This window comes from Physella acuta, unplaced genomic scaffold (genome assembly GCF_028476545.2).
Source record: "Physella acuta isolate Inbredline_101_S28 unplaced genomic scaffold, ASM2847654v3 ptg002089l, whole genome shotgun sequence".
Classification (NCBI taxonomy): Eukaryota; Metazoa; Mollusca; class Gastropoda; family Physidae; genus Physella; species Physella acuta.
The window spans coordinates 23,208-43,736 of NW_026733591.1; the positions used below are offsets into that span (position 1 = coordinate 23,208).

A 20,529-nucleotide genomic window follows, 5' to 3' on the forward strand; every position below is an offset into this window, starting at 1 on the left:
CATTACAACTATCGGATTTTTATTAGCGCTGTCTCCTAAGCAACAACAACAAAAATTAACTTTCAGATGGGGGAGGTGGTTTTGCAATCTCCACCCCCCGGACGGAAGGACGAGGCCATAAGCTTGCATATTTTTATCGTAATTGGGGAAACCAAGATGTTGACCCTATTTTCACCCTCCCCCTCCCCACACCGTTTTATTTAGACCAGTCACCTCTCCATTCTCTCATTCTGAAAATCACATCACGAAATTGCCACAAAAACTCATTTTCACTTTAAAATACTATACCATTTTTTTTTCAAAATAAAAAGAATGTTTACTTGCATTCAAAACATTGTATTTATGAATTTAAAAAAAAATTGTTAGCAAAAACATGAGTTGACATACCAATATCTCAACTTCAGAAATAAATGTGATGTATTCTCGTGGATATATTAAAAAATTGCATGCCATTTTTACTCTCGTTGCAATTACCATGTAAATAATAAATTATTGCTTATTTATAAATATAGAATATGGTGCTCAGTATAAATAAATAATTAATTGGAAAGGCTCGAGAGTTGAAAATAAACTTTTTTTGTTGTTGTAAAATTAGCATACAATTACATAACCTGTAAAAGAACGTTAAATACAACATATTCTACATGCACACGTTTTCTTATACGAATATTGTAAAACTATGAGTATTTGTTCCGTTAAATAACACCCATTTGTTCAAGGATCCTTATCTGTCATAAATGACGCCATCAAATTTTGTCAGTTGTCACTCATTGTATATGTCACCATGGCAAACTTTTAGTGTTATTCGAAAAATGAAGTGACGCTATTTAAGCCGACATCCTCCCTACCCTTTGTCCATTCCCTAGTGTCACACATCGTCACTTTAATGGAGGACCCAGCCTAGATCTTAACAGATTTTATGTTGCAATGGTGTTACATGATATAGTCCTACAGTCCCCTGACATAGTCCTACAGTCCCCTGCCATAGTCCTACAGTCCCCTGACATACCCTTACAGTCACATAACATAGTCCTACAGTCCCCTGACATAGTCCTACAGTCCCCTGACATACCTTACAGTCACATAACATAGTCCTACAGTCCCCTGCCATAGTCCTACAGTCCCCTGACATAGTCCTACAGTCCCCTGACATACCTTACAGTCACATAACATAGTCTTACAGTCCCATGACATAGTCCTACAGTCCAGTAACATAGTCCTACAGTCCCCTGACATAGTCCTACAGTCCCCTGACATAGTCTTACAGTCCCATGACATAGTCCTACAGTCCAGTAACATAGTCCTACAGTCCCCTGACATAGTCCTACAGTCCCCTGACATAGTCTTACAGTCCCATGACATAGTCCTACAGTCCAGTAACATAGTCCTACAGTCCCCTGACATAGTCCTACAGTCCCCTGACATAGTCTTACAGTCCCATGACATAGTCCTACAGTCCAGTAACATAGTCCTACAATCTCCTGCCATAATCCTTACAATCCCTAGCACCATTGAAATAAAAAACCACCGTAAAACACGAATACAAGACGCTATGTTGGAAGTTCTGCTGGGTTTAGAGACGCATTCCTCCTACAAGCTGGACACGGTCGTCTCTTGCCACTCCGACCTAGGGTGGACCTTGCTAGATGGACGGCACATCTGAAATAAGAAGTTTGGTTTGTCTTACATTTTAAGAACATTGCTAGCGATAGAAACTGTAAAAAACCTAATTAATTAAAACTGTTGATAATTAGTGGATCTTGTTTAGTATATGAACAAAACGAATTTTTTTTTGTCAACATTAAAAAAACACCCTGAAGATTGGAAGAGACTCTTGAGCATCTTCGTTAATAGACGACTATCAATGTAGGGGTCCATTTAAGAGTATGTGTATGTGTGGCCCACAACTTTATCAACCTACGCCAGTCACCACTTTTATCTATAACTTTAATCGAAAACATGTTCAACACATAAAATGATTTTTCTGTAGCTTTATACTCGAATATAAGATGGAATCTACCCGAACTTTTCGTATAACTTTTGCTATAATGTTATTAGTAATTCTATCTATGGTTACCTGTATTTACCTACATTTACCTATATTTACCTATATTTATCTACATTTAGCTATATTCACCAATATATACGTAAATTTAATTTAATTTATCTATATGTATCTATATTTTCTTATATTTATTTGTATTCACCAACATATACCTATATTTACCTACAATTATCTAAATTTACCTATATTTACAAACACGTATATTTACCTATATCAACCTATATTTACATATATTTACCTATATCTACGTATATTTACCTATATTTATCTCAACCTACATTTACCTCTATCTACCTGTATTAACCAATATCAACAATAACTTAAGCCACAACACCACACCCCCACCTGGCGTGAACAAAGTGCCCACAACTGAGGGGCTCTAGTCGCTCCGGGGTCTGGCCGATGATGTCCCCACACACCCCACAGAAGAGATCCATCTCTAGCACCAGTTGCCTGATGACGCTGGCGTGACGTCGTACTTTGATGTCGTCACCGGTTACCTCGCTGAGTAGCTGGAGCCGGGCGTGGCAGCGGAGCATTTCCAGCTGACGAGAGTTGACAAAAATTGTTTATACCGTCATTAAAGTTTATAAGTTTTATTCTTTTTTTTTCAGCGGAGCATTTCCAGCTGACGAGAGTTGACAAAAATTGTTTATACCGTCATTAAAGTTTATAAGTTTTATTCTGTTTTTTTCAGTGGAGCATTTCCAGCTGACGAGAGTTGACAAAAATTGTTTATACCGTCATTAAAGTTTATAAGTTTTATTCTGTTTTTTTCAGTGGAGCATTTCCAGCTGACGAGAGTTGACAAAAATTGTTTATACCGTCATTAAAGTTTATAAGTTTTATTCTGATTTTTTCAGTGGAGCATTTCCAGCTGACGAGAGTTGACAAAATTTTTTTATACCGCCATTAAAGATAAAAATATTAATTAACTACTAAGGTAGTTTTCTTAACCATTAAAGTGACCAAAAAAAGACGATATGTCCTGTATTGAGATAAAGGCAATATAAATCAAGGTCTATTGCAGGGAGATTGAAAATATTAGAAAAAAAAATGACATTGAAATATTTTGACTCCCCGGAACAAAGTATTGAAAATATAATTTTTTTTTTAATCTTTTCAACTTTCAAAGTTCTAAACGTATTTTGTTCAATTATAGCTATAGAATTTTAAGATATTTAAATTCCTGAGTATGTTTTAGCTAAAAAATAGGAAATTATTTACTTTTATTCTTTTCTAATCAAGCTAATTATTAGAAGTGTTTTGGAACCATTTAATATTTCAATACACTCTGGGTTTTTGTATTGCTTCAATATGTTAGTTGGTTGTAATCATTATTTAAATAGAACAGAATGATCTTAGAGTTTTCCTAGCTCTATCGTTATGTATGTAATACAAGCAGACGCCTTCATAAAATTAGAAAGTGACGTCAGTGCCCAAGTTTACCACATACCTTAGTTCCAACCTTTGTAGCTAGCTCTAAAGCTTTTTCATTCAGCTCAATAGCCTGTCAAGTAGAGGTCAGGATCAGTTAGTTATACAATTTAAAAACAAATGGGACAAAATCTTTTTTAAAAATGACACGCGAATACTCAATAATATATGGGATGGTGTGGTGGAAAGGTAAAGCGTTTAGCTGCTAGCCCGAAGGTCTCAAGTTCGGATTTAGGCTTGGTGTGATTCCAACACTTCCCCGAGTCCACCCAGCTCTGATGGGTACCTGGCGTACTTTGGGGAAAGTAAAGGCGGCGAGGCATTGGGCATTATTTGCCGAGGTCAAGAAACATGAACTCGACTTGATCTGCCCAATGGATTGCTATGTCTAAAGAGGAACTACACTATCACACTATCAATACTTTAATAAACACTCAGTTTGATATAAGAATACACCGTGAGTAACATAGTTTAACCAAGTACATAGAGAATTCAAATGACGATGTGAAAGAAAAAAATGAACCCTACATAGAAAACTGAGCGACATGACATTTTCACAAATCTCCCTGGCTTAATACATGTCGTAAAACGGCTACAGGACATTACCCCCCTGGATATTTCCCCCCCGGACATTCCCCCCCCGTATTTACCCCACGGAGCAATTACCCCCCTGTCAATTACCCCCCCCCCCCGGGGAATTACCCCCCCCCCCCCCCCCCCCCCCTCAAGTTAAAATCCTAACTCTAACTAGAAATTTATACCTATATACTACTTTAATCCAAACCTTAAGAAAAAGACCAAAACCTAAGCATCCACCTTAGGCAAAACTTCACACAAAACCAAAACTAAAGCTAGACACAACCCTAAACCTAAAACTAACTCTAACCCTAACCCTAACCCTAGCTCTTACCCTAAACCTAGCCCTAACCCTATCCCTAACCCTAACCCTAACCCTAGCCCTAGCCCTAACCCTAACCCTAACCCTAGCCCTAGCCCTAGCCCTAGCCTTAACCCTAACCCTAACCCTAACCCTAACCCTAACCCTAACCCTAACCCTAACCCTAACCCTAGCCCTAGCCCTAGCCCTAACCCTAACCCTGTCCGGGGATGGGGGGGGGGGTAATGTCCTACTGGGCGGGGGGTAATTGACTGGGGGGGTAATTGACAGGGGGGTAATTACTCTGGGGGGTAATGTCGGGGGGGGGGGGGAAATATCCGGGGGGTAATTTACAGGGGGGAAATGCCCTGTTCCCCGTAAAACATATGTAACACTTAACGAACAATTATCAAGTATTTATTTTATCAACAAGTTTTGCAGTGTACTTGTTCTGTCTCATTGTTCTCGTGTAAGCGTTTTTTTTACAAGATTTTTTGTGTTCATGCGTTGTTTATATTGGTGCCACGCCCACCCGTGGTGAGCAATACAAGGGAAATAACTCATTTGACAAGCTAGCACCAGATTCATAGTTACCTTCCCTCCGCTAGAATTTGTGCTGAGTAAGCTATTATCAGTGGCAGTTTTTTTTTTACATCGTAGGATTAACAATAGATATAAACTCCAGTCAGTAGCAGAAGCGTAGCGAGGGGGGGGGGGGGGGGGGCGGGAGGTGCGGACCGCATCGGGTGACACCATTTGGGGGGGGGGGGACACCAAGTTCCACTTAATTAAGTGATTAATTCGAGTTTTAAATAGTGTTTTAAGAGGTGCAAATCGACTGTTTGAGGAGGAGGGGGGGTGCAAATCGAAAGTTTGAGGGGGGTGCAAATTGAAAATTGAAAACTTTGTCCCCGGGAAGGGTCGCTACGCCTCTGGGGGAGGGGGGGGGGGTGACACCATTAAGTGCCGCACCGGGTGACACCCGACCTCGCTACGCCACTGGTCAGTAGTAGATATACATGAGTGATTTGTGATAGTTATTAGTTATACTTCGGTAAATGTATATGTATACATCGTTATAATCCATCATTCTCTGTGGTCATAATAAGTCGCTATTTCAGTGATCGTTATAAAGTCTGAAATCACTTGTCACTATAAATCATGTCATCCGATTTCAGTCCTCACAAACCGATGATGAAAACTGTGATACTAAAGCGAACACGCAAGGCAAACTGACGCTGTAAATTACATGTCTAAGTTTAAAAAAACAACAACAACACATGGAGTATAATTAGAGAGCTGTAATGCTAGTAGCTTTAAATGACCAGTGGTCAGCAGCCTACTGAGGCGTAATTGGCTACTTAGACATCTCCCTTAAAGCGGGTCCCACTTACAGCTACACAAGCACCTATAAAAATAGGAATAATAAAAATGCATGCACGCAATTTTTCATGTATTTTCTACACAGTTAGGCAATGGCACCTGGAGTTAAATTTATCTTAAATTGCGGCTTCTGAAATAATTTTAGCGTGTTAAAAATATAACAGCATGTGTCTTGGGCAACTGTTTCCGACCCACACAGTCGACTTAAAACAACTTCACACGGATTAGATGTATTCGTTGCTTACGTTGTGAAATGGATTTATGTAATGTGGGTTGAGTTTTGTTGGGGGGGGGGGGGGGGGAGGGGGTGAAATGGAAGCAGAGTATCTTTCAGGAATCTCTTCGAGGAAATAGAATTTACAAACAAAATATATGCTTCAACCAGTGTTCCCCCCCTCCTCCCGTAATTTTAAATTCGCTTCCCTCCACGAAAGTTTCAAGTTTCTCCCACGGAGAAAAATGTCTGAAAGAAACACTAATTGAAAAGTACTTTATGTGTTCACGTCTATGTTGTGGCCACAGATCCAGATCTGTATGTTGACATCTCAGACTAAATAAGCTCACAACAACTCCTACGATCAGATCGGCTAAATCTATTGCCCTAAAGACCAGTTGCCCATTGCCCATCGCGACCGAGCCTCCTACTGAATCTTCGTGCTGATCATTCAATGTAATATCTCTGATCCAATCGTTCCTTCATTGATAACACATTGAAATACTTCCACGGCTGGTATCGTTACCAGAACATCAGCCCACAGCCCATGTTTACACCTACAGCAAAAACAGAGTAGGCTGTACAGCGTATTATGCCTCAATAATAACGCCGTATATCGGAGTATAAGAACTAAGAATGAGGGGGGGGGGGAGAAGGAATAGCTTGCTGATGTCCTAATGCACGATGAAATGTGTACCAATCTTACATCAATGTTGGGCCGCAGCCCTAAAGTTAACACATGTTACATACTCAACTTCTGACGTTTGCAATAATTTAGGATCTAGACTCTGACGTAAGCAATAATTTAGGATCTTGACACAACCCAGGTAAACTATTGTTAGACTAAAAAAAAAATAGTTAAACAAAATACAAAAATATAAAGATAGCACTGGGATCCTTATTTTCCCCATGCAAAACCCCACTTTGGCCCTGAGAGTTCGCCGAGTGACGACAGCGTAGGCGAGGCTATTTTTAGACGCGGCATATCGAGGTGCGAATTGTGAAATCCAGGGGGAGATAATGTTCCGAGGAAATGTTTGATGTTCTTCGGGTGAGTGCACACAGGCGAGATATTACTTTAATGGGGGGGGGGGGGGGGGGTGAGCATGTTTGAAATGTAGTCTGTAGATCCTAATGAAGGTAAATACAGCTGTAGGGGAACCACAAGCTTTTGAAAATACATCGGTAACAATACATTTCTCAATATACCTCATTGAAGGACACCCCCATATATATATATATATATATATATATATATATATATATATATATATATATATATATATATATATATATATATATATATATATATATATATATATATGCTATTTGTATAAATACAATTATAATTATTTCAAAATTATATTTAGGTATAATATTATATTTATATATATATATATATATATATATATATATATATATATAGGCCTATATATATATATATATATATATATATATATATATATATATATATATATATATATATGCCTATATATAGTTCAAATCGTATTACGTCTAAACATTTCCCCCCAGTGTTCATCTATTCGCTGGTGCGTCAAATCTTTTTTGAAATGTCTGTTCCACTTAGGTTTCTTTCATTAGCAGCTGATTGCAAATTAAAAGAGAGCTGGGAACGTGTTTCCATAATTAGCCAGTGAGGCACGAGAATCGACTCCAGACGGTGATTTAAGACTAAATTACTGCTATATGGCGGGATGAGCTAAGAGTTACAATAATATAGACAGATATAAAGCGAATTTATACTTTTGAACAGTTTCTTTTATTCATCTCTCTGAGGAGGCATTGTCCCCCGGAGTCCGTCCACTGACCCTCCGCCCACACCCCGGACGAAATAGAAAAAATATATTTTATGTAGAAAATATCTACTTTACCTAGTGTCAGACCCACCCGGAAATTTCAAAGTGGACCCCCGGAAGTTTTAAATGCTTCCCGCACCCAGAAAAATGCATAAATGAAACTCTGTTTTCAACAAGTGTCTTTAAAAATAATATATCTACGAAATTCTAAATATTAGTTTAAAAAATTTTCAGATTTTTTTTCTTTTACAGTTGTAGTGTAGTTTGAATAAAGGGCATAACATATTTTAAATAAGGAGTATTTTAAATCCAAACATTCTGTATATTATATAAATTGATATCGAAGGCTTAAAACGACTGCGGTTATAGAAGCTTTTAAAATCAATGAGATCACTACCAAGGTGAGATCACTACCAAGGTGAGATCACTACCAAGGTGAGATCACTACCAAGGTGAGATCACTACCAAGGTGAGATCACTACCAAGGTGAGATCACTACCAAGGTGACATCATTACTAAGGTGAGATCACTACTAAGGTGAGATCACTACTAAGGTGAGATCATTACTAAGGTGAGATCACTACCAAGGTGAGATCACTACCAAGGTGAGATCACTACCAAGGTGAGATCATTACCAAGGTGAGATCACTACTAAGGTGAGATCACTACCAAGGTGAGATCACTACCAAGGTGAGATCACTACCAAGGTGAGATCACTACCAAGGTGAGATCACTACCAAGGTGAGATCACTACCAAGGTGAGATCAGATCACTTCCAAGGTGAGATCACTACCAAGGGCAATTGGAGAACCTGAGTCAGGCATTGTTTCTGTCAGATTTCTTTATCCGAGGGGGCACTGGATATTTTCGCCGGTGGGGGGGGGGGGGCTATCGGATTGTTCCGGGGGGGGGGGAAGGCACACTGGTAAAAGTACATATTTAAAAAAATTAAATCCATTAATACCATTTCGTTGAAGAAAGATGAAGGGGGGGGGGGGGGGGAAGGCGGTAGACTTGCTTCGGCCAGCCCCCCCCCCCCCCCCCCAAAGGAAAGCCTGGAAGAAACTATGGGCTCAGGTTGTGTTGTGTCTAAAAAGCTTTTGCTATGTACAACATTAACATCAGAATAAAGCAGTTAACTTCTACAGCTCTGCTTTTGGTCGAAATCTTTGGATTAAATAAAAGATTAATATTAAAAGTGGAGTTGAGGAAAGATTGATGTTGTTTATATGAGACAATATGTTGACAGAAAGCCTTTACATATTTTTAAGGATTGTCCTTTTAATGTGATTTTCACTATAATTTTAAGATTTAATTGTAAAAGGAATACGTCTTTGACAGCGATTCAAGGGGGCAGTATCACTCAGACTAAGGAAGAGAAACAAAAATATTCACCAAAAAAAAAACTACTAGACACATATGTCAAAGTTTTACAATGGCATTAGCGTTTTTCAGTTAAAATACAGCATTAATTTGAGGGGTATATGTATTGCAACCATTTTTCTAAAATTTAATTTGTTAATATTTTATTACATTTCTACAATTTTGGTAAACAATTTTCTGAAACCATAAGTAAAGTACTTAAAATTTGGTATAAACTTTCCTTACGGTTTATATAATGATTAGTTCAACTATTCAATGGAAATTTGTCAGTGTTCTTAAGAATGTATTAAATAAAAACAAATATACTTGTTAATGGTACAATAAAATAAAAATTACTCAATTTAAAAGGATATATTTGATAGTGGTAGAATCACAAATGTACTGAATTAACACTGATTGGTATTCTAGTGATAAGCTTCACCACGTGATCAACCAGAACGAAAAAAACAAACTCACGGCATTTTACCTTTGTGTTGCAGGTGAGTACAAAACCTCACCTAGCTTTTGTTCACACAGGTCTCTCTTACCTGTCTGTCTATACAGGTACACCCCTCCCCACCCACCGCCCCATCTTTCACTAACACATCACTTCTGTTTCCAGGTGTAGGGCTTTTAAATTCCCCCCCCCCATTCCTCCCCCTCTCCATGACGTGTAGCCGATGACGTCTGTTTCTCTAGTGTGGTAACGCCCCCCCCCCTTGTGAATCAAATCTTTCACCCCAGTCCCATCAAAATATACTTCCGTGCTGTTTTAATGCTATTTATTGCTCAAGGGAGGTTAATCTGAAAAATGTTTTTTTACGGTTCGCGCAATTTTAGGCTTACATTCTTTTTGTCAATGAGATAAGTTAATTCTCTTTAAAGAGGTATGCTAATTCCCTTTAAAGACGTAAGTTAATTCCCTTTAAAGAGGTAAGTTAATTCCCTTTATAAAAACAATAGCTTAAATTCTTATTGTTTCTGGTTCGCCTTTTTTACTTTCTCGTATATACGAAGTATAGAGAAAGTCTTGTAATCACTAGCGTCTCACTACCTCACCGTATCTCACTACCTCAGCGTATCTCACTCATTCAGAATACCTCACTACCTCACCGTATCTCACTACCTCAGCGTATCTCACTCATTCAGAATACCTCACTACCTCAGCGTATCTCACTCCTTCAGCATACCTCACTACCTCAGCATATCTCACTACTTCAGTGTACCTCACAACCTCAGCGTATCTCACTACCTGAGCGTATCTCACCTTCTCATAGTCCCGTAGACACGCTGCTGCCTTAGCCATACCCCCCAACACCTCCACCTGCCCCAGCCTGTCTCCGATCTCGGACATAATGCTGGAGGCTGACTCGTACCTCGGGCTGGCCCTCTGTGGAGCAAAAGTTTGGGGGCTAATTAGCTAATTAGTGTAGTAGGAGCAAAAGTTTGGGGGCTAATTAGCTGACTCGTACCTCGGGCTGGCCCTCTGTGGAGCAAAAGTTTGGGGGCTAATTAGCTAATTAGTGTAGTAGGAGCAAAAGTTTGGGGGCTAATTAGCTGACTCGTACCTCGGGCTGGCCCTCTGTGGAGCAAAAGTTTGGGGACTCATTAGCTAATTAGTGTAGTAGGAGCAAAAGTTTGGGGGCTAATTAGCTGACTCGTACCTCGGGCTGGCCCTCTGTGGAGCAAAAGTTTGGGGGCTAATTAGCTGACTCGTACCTCGGGCTGGCCCTCTGTGGAGCAAAAGTTTGGAGGCTAATTAGCTAATTAGTGTAGTAGGAGCAAAAGTTTGGGGGCTAATTAGCTGACTCGTACCTCGGGCTGGCCCTCTGTGGAGCAAAAGTTTGGGGACTAATTAGCTAATTAGTGTAGTAGGAGCAAAAGTTTGGGGGCTAATTAGCTGACTCGTACCTTGGGCTGGCCCTCTGTGGAGCAAAAGTTTGGGGACTCATTAGCTAATTAGTGTAGTAGGAGCAAAAGTTTGGGGACTAATTAGCTAATTAGTGTAGTAGGAGCAAAAGTTTGGGGACTAATTAGCTAATTAGTGTAGTAGGAGCAAAAGTTTGGGGACTAATTAGCTAATTAGTGTAGTAGGAGCAAAAGTTTGGGGGCTAATTAGCTAATTAGTGTAGTAGGAGCAAAAGTTTGGTGACTAATTAGCTAATTAGTGTCGCCTCTGTGGACAGGAGCAAAAGTTTTGGGGACTAATTAGCTAATTAGTGTAGTAGGAGCAAAAGTTTGGGGACTAATTAGCTAATTAGTGTAATAGGAGCAAAAGTTTGGGGCTAATTAGCTAATTAGTGTCGCCTCTGTGGACAGGAGCAAAAGTTTTGGGGACTAATTAGCTAATTAGTGTAGTAGGAGCAAAAGTTTGGGGACTAATTAGCTAATTAGTGTCGCCTCTGTGGACAGGAGCAAAAGTTTTGGGGACTAATTAGCTAATTAGTGTAGTAGGAGCAAAAGTTTGGGGACTAATTAGCTAATTAGTGTAATAGGAGCAAAAGTTTGGGGACTAATTAGCTAATTAGTGTCGCCTCTGTGGACAGGAGCAAAAGTTTTGGGGACTAATTAGCTAATTAGTGTAGTAGGAGCAAAAGTTTGTGGACTAATTAGCTAATTAGTGTCGCCTCTGTGGACAGGAGCAAAAGTTTGGGGACTCATTAGCTAATTAGTGTGGTAGGAGCAAAAGTTTGAGGACTAATTAGCTAATTAGTGTAGTAGGAGCAAAAGTTTGGGGACTAATTAGCTAATTAGTGTCGCCTCTGTAGACAGGAGCAAAAGTTTGGGGACTCATTAGCTAATTAGTGTGGTAGGAGCAAAAGTTTGGGGACTAATTAGCTAATTAGTGTCGCCTCTGTGGACAGGAGCAAAAGTTTTGGGGACTAATTAGCTAATTAGTGTAGTAGGAGCAAAAGTTTGGGGACTAATTAGCTAATTAGTGTCGCCTCTGTGGACAGGAGCAAAAGTTTGGGGACTCATTAGCTAATTAGTGTGGTAGGAGCAAAAGTTTGAGGACTAATTAGCTAATTAGTGTAGTAGGAGCAAAAGTTTGGGGACTAATTAGCTAATTAGTGTCGCCTCTGTGGACAGGAGCAAAAGTTTGGGGACTCATTAGCTAATTAGTGTGGTAGGAGCAAAAGTTTGAGGACTAATTAGCTAATTAGTGTAGTAGGAGCAAAAGTTTGGGGACTAATTAGCTAATTAGTGTGGTAGGAGCAAAAGTTTGAGGACTAATTAGCTAATTAGTGTCGTCTCTGTGGACAGGAGCAAAAGTTTGGGGACTAATTAGCTAATTAGTATAGTAGGAGCAAGAGTTTGGGGACTCATTAGCTAATTAGTACTGTTAATGTTTATAAGAGAAAGAGTTATTAGTGGAGTAAGCTAAGACACAGGTGATCTATATTAGCAAAAGAGACCCCCCCCCCTTACATGTATATAAGACCCTACACGACTTACAACCAAAACACCCTACACGACACACCACCTTACCTCTATATAAGACCCTACACGACACACCACCATAAGACCCTACACGACACACCTCCTTACCTCTATATAAGACCCTACACGACACACCTCCTTACCTCTATATCATTCCGCTTCCGGTGAATGTCGGCGAAGAGATACAGACACCGCGCCTGAACGGGTCTGTCATTGAGACGCATGGCTAACTGCATCGCATCCTGTAACAGACATAAAACTATTACATCCACATCTCTGACAGACAACAAAAAACAACAACAACAAAAAAAAAACAATTACAAAATTACAATTACATCGTCGTATACGCTGGGGAAGGGTAGGGTAGAAATGGAATGAATATCAGTGAGATAACTCATAACTGACGTCAGTTCCGGCCAAATCGAGGACTGTATCCTGCCAGGTAAATTGATTGTGTAGCAGCGCCCCCTGGCTTTGGGAGAAACTGAACGAAATGATAGATGAGCATGCGCATTTACGCGAAGTGATGTCTTGGTTGCGGAGGAAATCAGATTGTGTTCTCTTTTATAGTTTTTTGTACAGAGCTTACTTATTTAGTCATTAAACTTGATAATCAAAATTATGTTTTTTTAATATGGTTATAATTTGCTAAAAATATAATGTTACGAATTTATACATAAAAATGTTTTCTAATTAGTTCAATTTTAATTCGTTACGTTAAAATTTTACAGTTTAGAAAATAACTCTTGCTGCTGCAAACTTTCGCACCGTTTTTTTTAACAATCGTTGGGAGAAAGGGGGGAGGGGGGATCACTCTCACTTAACTGCACGCGCAAAACATTAAAGTGAGGCTATTTTTAGACGAGGGGAGATTTAATCTAGAGAAACCAACATGGAGTCTGGCACCACAGAAGTCGTACGGGTATGAATGGAGCTGAGTCAAACATGTGTAAACATACAGCTCATTATGTGGGGCTGGAATCATTTCTCTCCGTGTGCTTTTTAGATTTTGTCTGTATACATATATAGGACATATACACATATCTATATATCTGTATATCTTTATATCTATATATCTATATATTTATATATCTATATATCTATATCTATATGTCTATGTCAATATATCTATGTGTCTATATGTCTATGTCTTTATGTCTCTATATGTATATATCTATATCAGAGTTTCTTCCAGGCATCTCTTCGTCCCCTCGAAGAAAGTCTACCGCCCCCCTCCCCGAACGAAATGGAATTTATATAGAAAACATATACTTTAAACAGTGTCCGTTCCCCCCCCCCCCCCCGAAAATTTCAAGTGCCCCCTCCCCCCCCCCCCCCCCCCAGGAGAAAAAAGTCTGCAAGAAACACTGATCTATATATCTATATATCTTTCTATATATCTATACATCTATACATATATATATATCTATATATCTTTATATCTTTATATCTATATAAATGTTGTATATGCATAGTGCTAACTACAAAGTCCCTGTATATTATTAAGAAAATAGGCTCAAAAAGACTGCCCAAAAGACTTTTGTTTCTGAACCATGTTTTACAAATTTTACCCAAATTCCTAGTGTAGCTTATCGTTTTCATGTCACGATCTAGACAGTTATTTACTAATTATAAAGATGGTTCACCCATTCAATCTACTACCGCCGGGGATCATGGCCCTGATATCCCCACAGAAATACTCTGGCAGCGGTCAAGCTAAATCACCCACCTCACAGCTGTCCATAGCCTCCGAATACCGGCCCATCTTCTTGACGGCCGTTGCTATGGAGACGGAGACCTGCCGGCGGTACTTGAGGTTGGGGTCATCGTCCATGAGGTCACCTATGAGGTCCATGGAGTTGTTGCAGTAAGCGATGCAGCTCTCGTAGTCCCCCAGGCAGCTGGCAAAGATAAAGTTCTTTAGTAGAGTCGAGACAGACCAAGGCGGCGCGGATTAGCACTTTGGGCGGTGTGAATTAGTACTTGGGGTGGCGCGGATTAGTACTTGGGGTGGCGCGGATTAGTACTGGGGGTGGCGCGGATTAGTACTGGGGGTGGATGCCTGGAAGAAACTCTGTCAGCTGGGAACAGCTACACATCTAGGAGAGACAACTACACAATCATACAGCTGCTGCCATGTAGTTTGGGGCTACGGAAGCAAATCCAGAATGCACTTTTATTAATATGTCAATAACTACGCGAGGAGAACCGTAGACGCTTCTCGACTTACGCTACGATCGATAATTTATAGTTACGATCGATAATTTATAGCTACGATCGATAATTTATAGTTACGATCGATAATTTATAGTTACGATCGATAATTTATATTCTACACAAATGCAGGAATTCCGGTTCACAACTATTGCTAACAGTTTTAATAATTATTTGCAATTGATTTTATGTATGGCCAATGCTTTTATGTATATTTATCCAAGCATTGGTGCAGAATTATTTTATAAAACAATTTAAAGCAAATTAGTAACCTTCAATAAATGCACTAAAAGAATACAAAATGATTTTCTAATTAACTATCTATAAAGAAAAACGTCGCCTTAAAATTATTGAGGGTATTTAATAAAATAATACAGCGATTCAGGTTCAAATGACGGTGATCTACTAGATCGCGGTCTACTTCCCCTTCAATAATTAATCAGCAAGGGAAATAACAGGATTCCGATTTTTAAAAAAATCGTAAACACAGAGAGAAATTCAACAGCAAACAAAATTTATAAATTGAGATATTGCTTATTACTTTACTTTACATGAATATTAAACGTTTATACGAATCTTTGTCTTATTACTATACTGCAAAGAATTTAGAATTATTATTGAACTCTAAATTACGTAAACAAAACTATAAGCTTTATTAAAACTTAATATCTAAAATAATTAAATCGAAAAATTTACGATGTTTCTATCGACATACATATGCAGTAGTAAAACTTATTCTTGAATTTATCAAACATATTGTAAATTAAATAAAAAAAAAATATCCATTTTAAATTAAATACAGATTTGTCAAGCACAGATTTAACGATGATATAACCGAGTTTTGATGTAGAGGGGGTAGGGGTTCAGAATTTTGATGACGAGGGGGTAGGGGTTCAAAACTTTGAATAACGAAAGGTAGTGTTAGCAAGTTAGAAACTGAGCTGTAGTAGTTATTTCGAGTTATTAAAAGACAATTTTTAAAAATACTATTAAAAATTGAAGAGAATGCTTATATTTAATGTTGACAGAGCTCAGTATAATAAAAAACAGTAAAAGCTCAGTAAAAAAAACAACAAAGAGGTTAATTTTGAAGGGATTTGGAAGCTGATGTGTGATTGCATTTTGGGGAGGGGCTCTAGATTTGAGTGACGATGTGTGTGACGTTGAGCAGGGGGGGGGGGGGTAAAATCTATTTTAAAAATTGTGATTTCGTTTATCGATGACCCTTTACTAAAATTGTATTAGCGAGGTTTTTTTTTTATAATTAGTGATGCATAATGATATATTTCAAGAAAAATGATGTTTTCTTGTACGTTTTTTATTATATATATATATATATATATATATATATATATATATATATATATATATATATATATATATATATATATATATATATATATTGCAAATTGTTTAATTATCTAATACATTAATAACCCGAAATAAATTTTCAAGAAAGCGATAAATAAAAGTCATAATCTAGTTTTTATGATTACATTACATATTTAATTAACACGACAAAATAAAAAAAATATATATTTGAACAGCTCTTTGAGAGTACACCACATACGATGCCCCTTCCATCAAAGATAAACACTACCTGTCCCAGCTTAATTAATTGTTATGTTGTTTCTTATTGTTCCATCTTGTGACGCCTTTCTTAAGTGCACGTTCTGTGTTTTCATTTGTTTCGTGTGTTAATTCTATTTATACTTTTAATTTCTCCTCTTCCATCTTCTTTTCATTTAGAAAGGTACTTAAAAAACAACAACCCAATAACCTTTCAACATTTTCCAAACGCGGGTCTTTACTGTAGCCGTTGTTTCCAGATTGTTTTATTCGATGTTTTTTTTTTCAAAATCAGTTTGGAAGGTCAAACAAAGTGATACGCTTGCAAGAGGAAAACAGAGGCAGTTGACGAAATCCGACGAAAACCGAAACGAATGTTTCATAGAGAAAAAAAATAGAAACCACACCTATTCTCTCTATGTCTCTCTCTCTCTCTCTTTCACTCACTCACACACACACACACAAAACAAACACACCGACAAAACACACACACATACGCACACAACACACACGCACACACAACACATACACACACAAAACACACACACAAAACACACATACACACTCACACACACACATACACAAAAAACACACAAAACACACACACACACGTACACGCGCAAACACGCACACTTACGCACACACATACACACACACATATATATAGTTAAGTTTTCTTTTCTTTTTGTTATGTTTTTCAACATAAAGTTCCTGACATATTACGTACACATGTGTTCCAGAAATGTATGCCTACCCTTCACGTAATATTTCTTCATTTGTAAAAGAAAAAAAAAATCTCCCTGAAAAAAATTATATAAAATACTCTTTGCCAAAATAAACACGTTTTGAAGTAATTTTTACCAAATGGTATTTAAAGAAATAAGATGACTTTTTTAGAAGACATTTTTAAAAATTGAAGCTAGCTTGTCTAACTAGGGGCCTATCTTTTCCCCCCTTTCACTTTTCCTTTAGCAAATAGTTTAAATACCGATAAAATTGTAGTGGCACTGGTTTGAAAGACCATGTAACGAACACATTTTGTTTGAACAATTTTTCAAAACAAATGTTCAGTTAGAGAATATGGGCGATAGAAGGGCAGACAATGTATATATTTTGATAGGAGAGTTATTTTGTAAATTGGCTATTAAAGAGTTCGGTGGTAGATGGGGGCAGGGGCGTAGCGAGGGGGGGCGGGGGGTGCGGACCGCACCGGGTGACACCATTTAGGGGGGTGACACCAAGGCAAAAAATAGCAAAATATATAGAGAAAAACTTGAGGGGGGGGGTGCAAATTGAAAGTTTGAGGGGGGGGGGGGTTGCAAATCGAAAACTTGAGGGGGGGGGGGTGCAAATCGAAAGTTTGAGGGGGGGGGGGGTGCAAATCGAAAACTTGAAAGTTTGTCCCCGGGAAGGGTCGCAACGCCTCTGGGGGGGGGGGGGGGTGACACCATTAAGTGCCGCACCGGGTGACACCCGACCTCGCTACGCCACTGGATGGGGGCACTGGTAGAAGTAGTACTCTCTCGAATATTCTTATATAAAACAACAGGGGATGGGAACTCGGGCTATAGACATAATTTTTAATCCATTTTAAATACTTAAAGTTTTAAAAATAGAATAAAATCTCGTAGACAAAAGAATTTCACACCAAGTGAACGCCAAATAAAAAAGTGCACAATAGTGCGCAATATTATTAGTACTTTAAAAATTTACATTAGTTTTTTGAGAAATCGGAAGTAGCGTAAATTACTACTTCCGGTCAACGGAAATTACTCAAAATTTAACAGAAGGTAGAGAATTAAATCTTTTACTTACATGTGAAATTTCATTTATCTATCTGAAATAGTACTCAAGTTATAGGCTTTTGAAAAAATTTTAAGTAGAAAAAGTACCACTTCCGGTTATCGGAAATCGCTCAAAAGTTGATACGGATCTACGATTTTGATAAAATACTTATATATGAAATTTCATCAACCTAGCTGTAACGGTACTCAAATTATCGTGTTTACACACGGACAGACAGACACACAGACATACGGACAGAATTGCAAAGCCCAGTTTTTCAGACTGGATTACGCATAAAACCTCTTAATTTTGATAAATCTGGATTGATAATTTTTGCCCGATTAAAATAAGTCCTCAATACTTCGGATGTGATGAAGGACTGAGGTGTAATACGGTGAAAATTGTTAAAATTTCTAGTGATTTTTGTGCACGATTACAATACTTTCTCTATACTTCGTATATACGAGAAAGTAAAAACAGACGCATTGATTTGTTCAGTGTTTGATTTAGTATTGATTTAATGAAACGTATTTGATAAAACAAAAAAACACATTTAAATAACCAGCACCAAAAAAAAATAACTTTCTCACTGTAGAGTATGATCCGATTAATGTCTGCTTCTCAAATCTGGTTCTGTGTCGGTTTAGATAACGAAACATCGTTTTTTTTTCTCCAGTTGACCAATGGCTTCTGGCTACTTTCTCGCACTTTAGCCAGGCAGACTGGATCAGGGTTGAGGAAACACGTATTTCTCTCAACAAGGGACTGCGGTCTTGACCCCGAACCTGTTACTTTTAGATTTACAAGCTCGTGTTCTACCGCTAGACCACGCCGTCCCTAATCACTGATTGTTATCTTAATGGTTTTATACGGACCAGTTATGGTGAGACGAGACTATTTGCATTAAAACAGCAGTAAAATCTTTTTAATACCCTGCTGTAAATTACAGCAACTGTTTATATATCCACTACATACCAAAAGTAATAAAGAAATCCAGGAAAGGATCTCTAATTGTCCCATTGAGAATATACCGAGCATAGTCAAACCAAGAAAAGTTATTTGGTATGGGCATGTCACACGACCAAACAGCCAATCACTATCCACAACAATATTGCAAAGCACTGTGTCAGCAGGGAGAAGAAAGGGAAGAGAAAGACGACATTGGATGGATGACGTCAAGGATTGGACAGGGTTGACCGTCTCAAAACTAATCAAAGAGGTAGAGGATAGAGATGAAAGGCGGAAATTATAAGGTCAACTGCGGTGCCACAACGACCCCAATAAGGCAAGGGTTAAGCGATGATGATGATGATGGTGATGATGATGATGATGATGAGGATGATGATGAAGAGGATGATGATGATGATGATAATGATGATGATGATGATGATGATGATGATGATGAGGAGGAGGAGGATGAGGATGAAGAGGATGATGAGGATGATGATGATGATGATGAGGATGATGATGATTATGATGTTGATAATGAAATACCAAAAAATAGTAAAATTCCCAGCCACCAAACAAACTTACCGGGATCTAAACTAGATACTTTCGGCTATCACTGAACCACCCGTCCCACCCACATAAACGTCTCTAATCTAGAACTCACCAAAACAAGGCTCCCATCTTGGCAGACGTCAGAATCTCCAACAGCTTATCCCCGCTCAGCTTAGCCTCGTCCATAGCCAAGACGTAACTATTCCACGCTTTCAGAAACTCGCTGGTACCACAGTAGGCGTTGCCTATACACAAATTTATATATCCTAAAAACGGAGACTTGGTCGGATGGGTCAACTGGGAACGTTTACTGTAAGAAATGGCTTTACTGAACTCGCACGATTTCTCATTGCACAACGCCAGATGAAAAAACGCTTCGGATTTCAGCACCGGGTCGTTGATAGAATTCGCCAGCTCGCATTGTTCGCCAGCGTACGTCAACGCTTCTCGAAATTTCCCCACGTCGCAAAGAGCCAGGCATATCCGGCCGCTGAGGGTGAACTTCTCCTCCGGTTTTTTCATCCTCTTCAAGACTTTCCTCCACTCCTCCACGGCCTCGTCGAAGCGCTGATCCATGTAGAACTTCTCTCCCCGGGCCAGTTCTTTCTTCGCCATGTTCTGACCCATGGCGAGACGAAATGCCTGGACGGGTTAAACCATCACTCCAAAACCAGCGTACCACGTGATCACTGCTGGGGTGACATTGCGAAAGTGAAAAAAAAGAAAATCTGTGAAGAAAATAGAAACAATATTTAGCTAAGTGAATCAGTTATGTAAGGTTGCAAATATTATTTGGGATTACGTACTGTTGCTGATATGAAGTTGTACATGCGATTACATGTGTTCATTTTCGTCCTTGACCATT

General features: G+C 38.7%; 1 protein-coding gene across 1 annotated transcript; it reads right to left on the bottom strand.

The window, feature by feature from the left end:
• Window positions 1–1,550: 1,550 nt before the first annotated feature.
• On the bottom strand, window positions 1,551–20,304 carry LOC131932106 (43 kDa receptor-associated protein of the synapse-like). The gene is made up of 7 exons (XM_059288997.1): window positions 19,777–20,304; window positions 14,326–14,497; window positions 12,740–12,838; window positions 10,423–10,545; window positions 3,522–3,575; window positions 2,411–2,610; window positions 1,551–1,659 (listed from the first exon to the last, which is right to left on the bottom strand). Exons 1-7 carry the CDS (start codon window positions 20,289–20,291, stop codon window positions 1,551–1,553), a joined length of 1,272 nt encoding a protein of 423 aa, XP_059144980.1. The 5' UTR covers window positions 20,292–20,304.
• Between the last annotated feature and the right edge of the window lie 225 nt (window positions 20,305–20,529).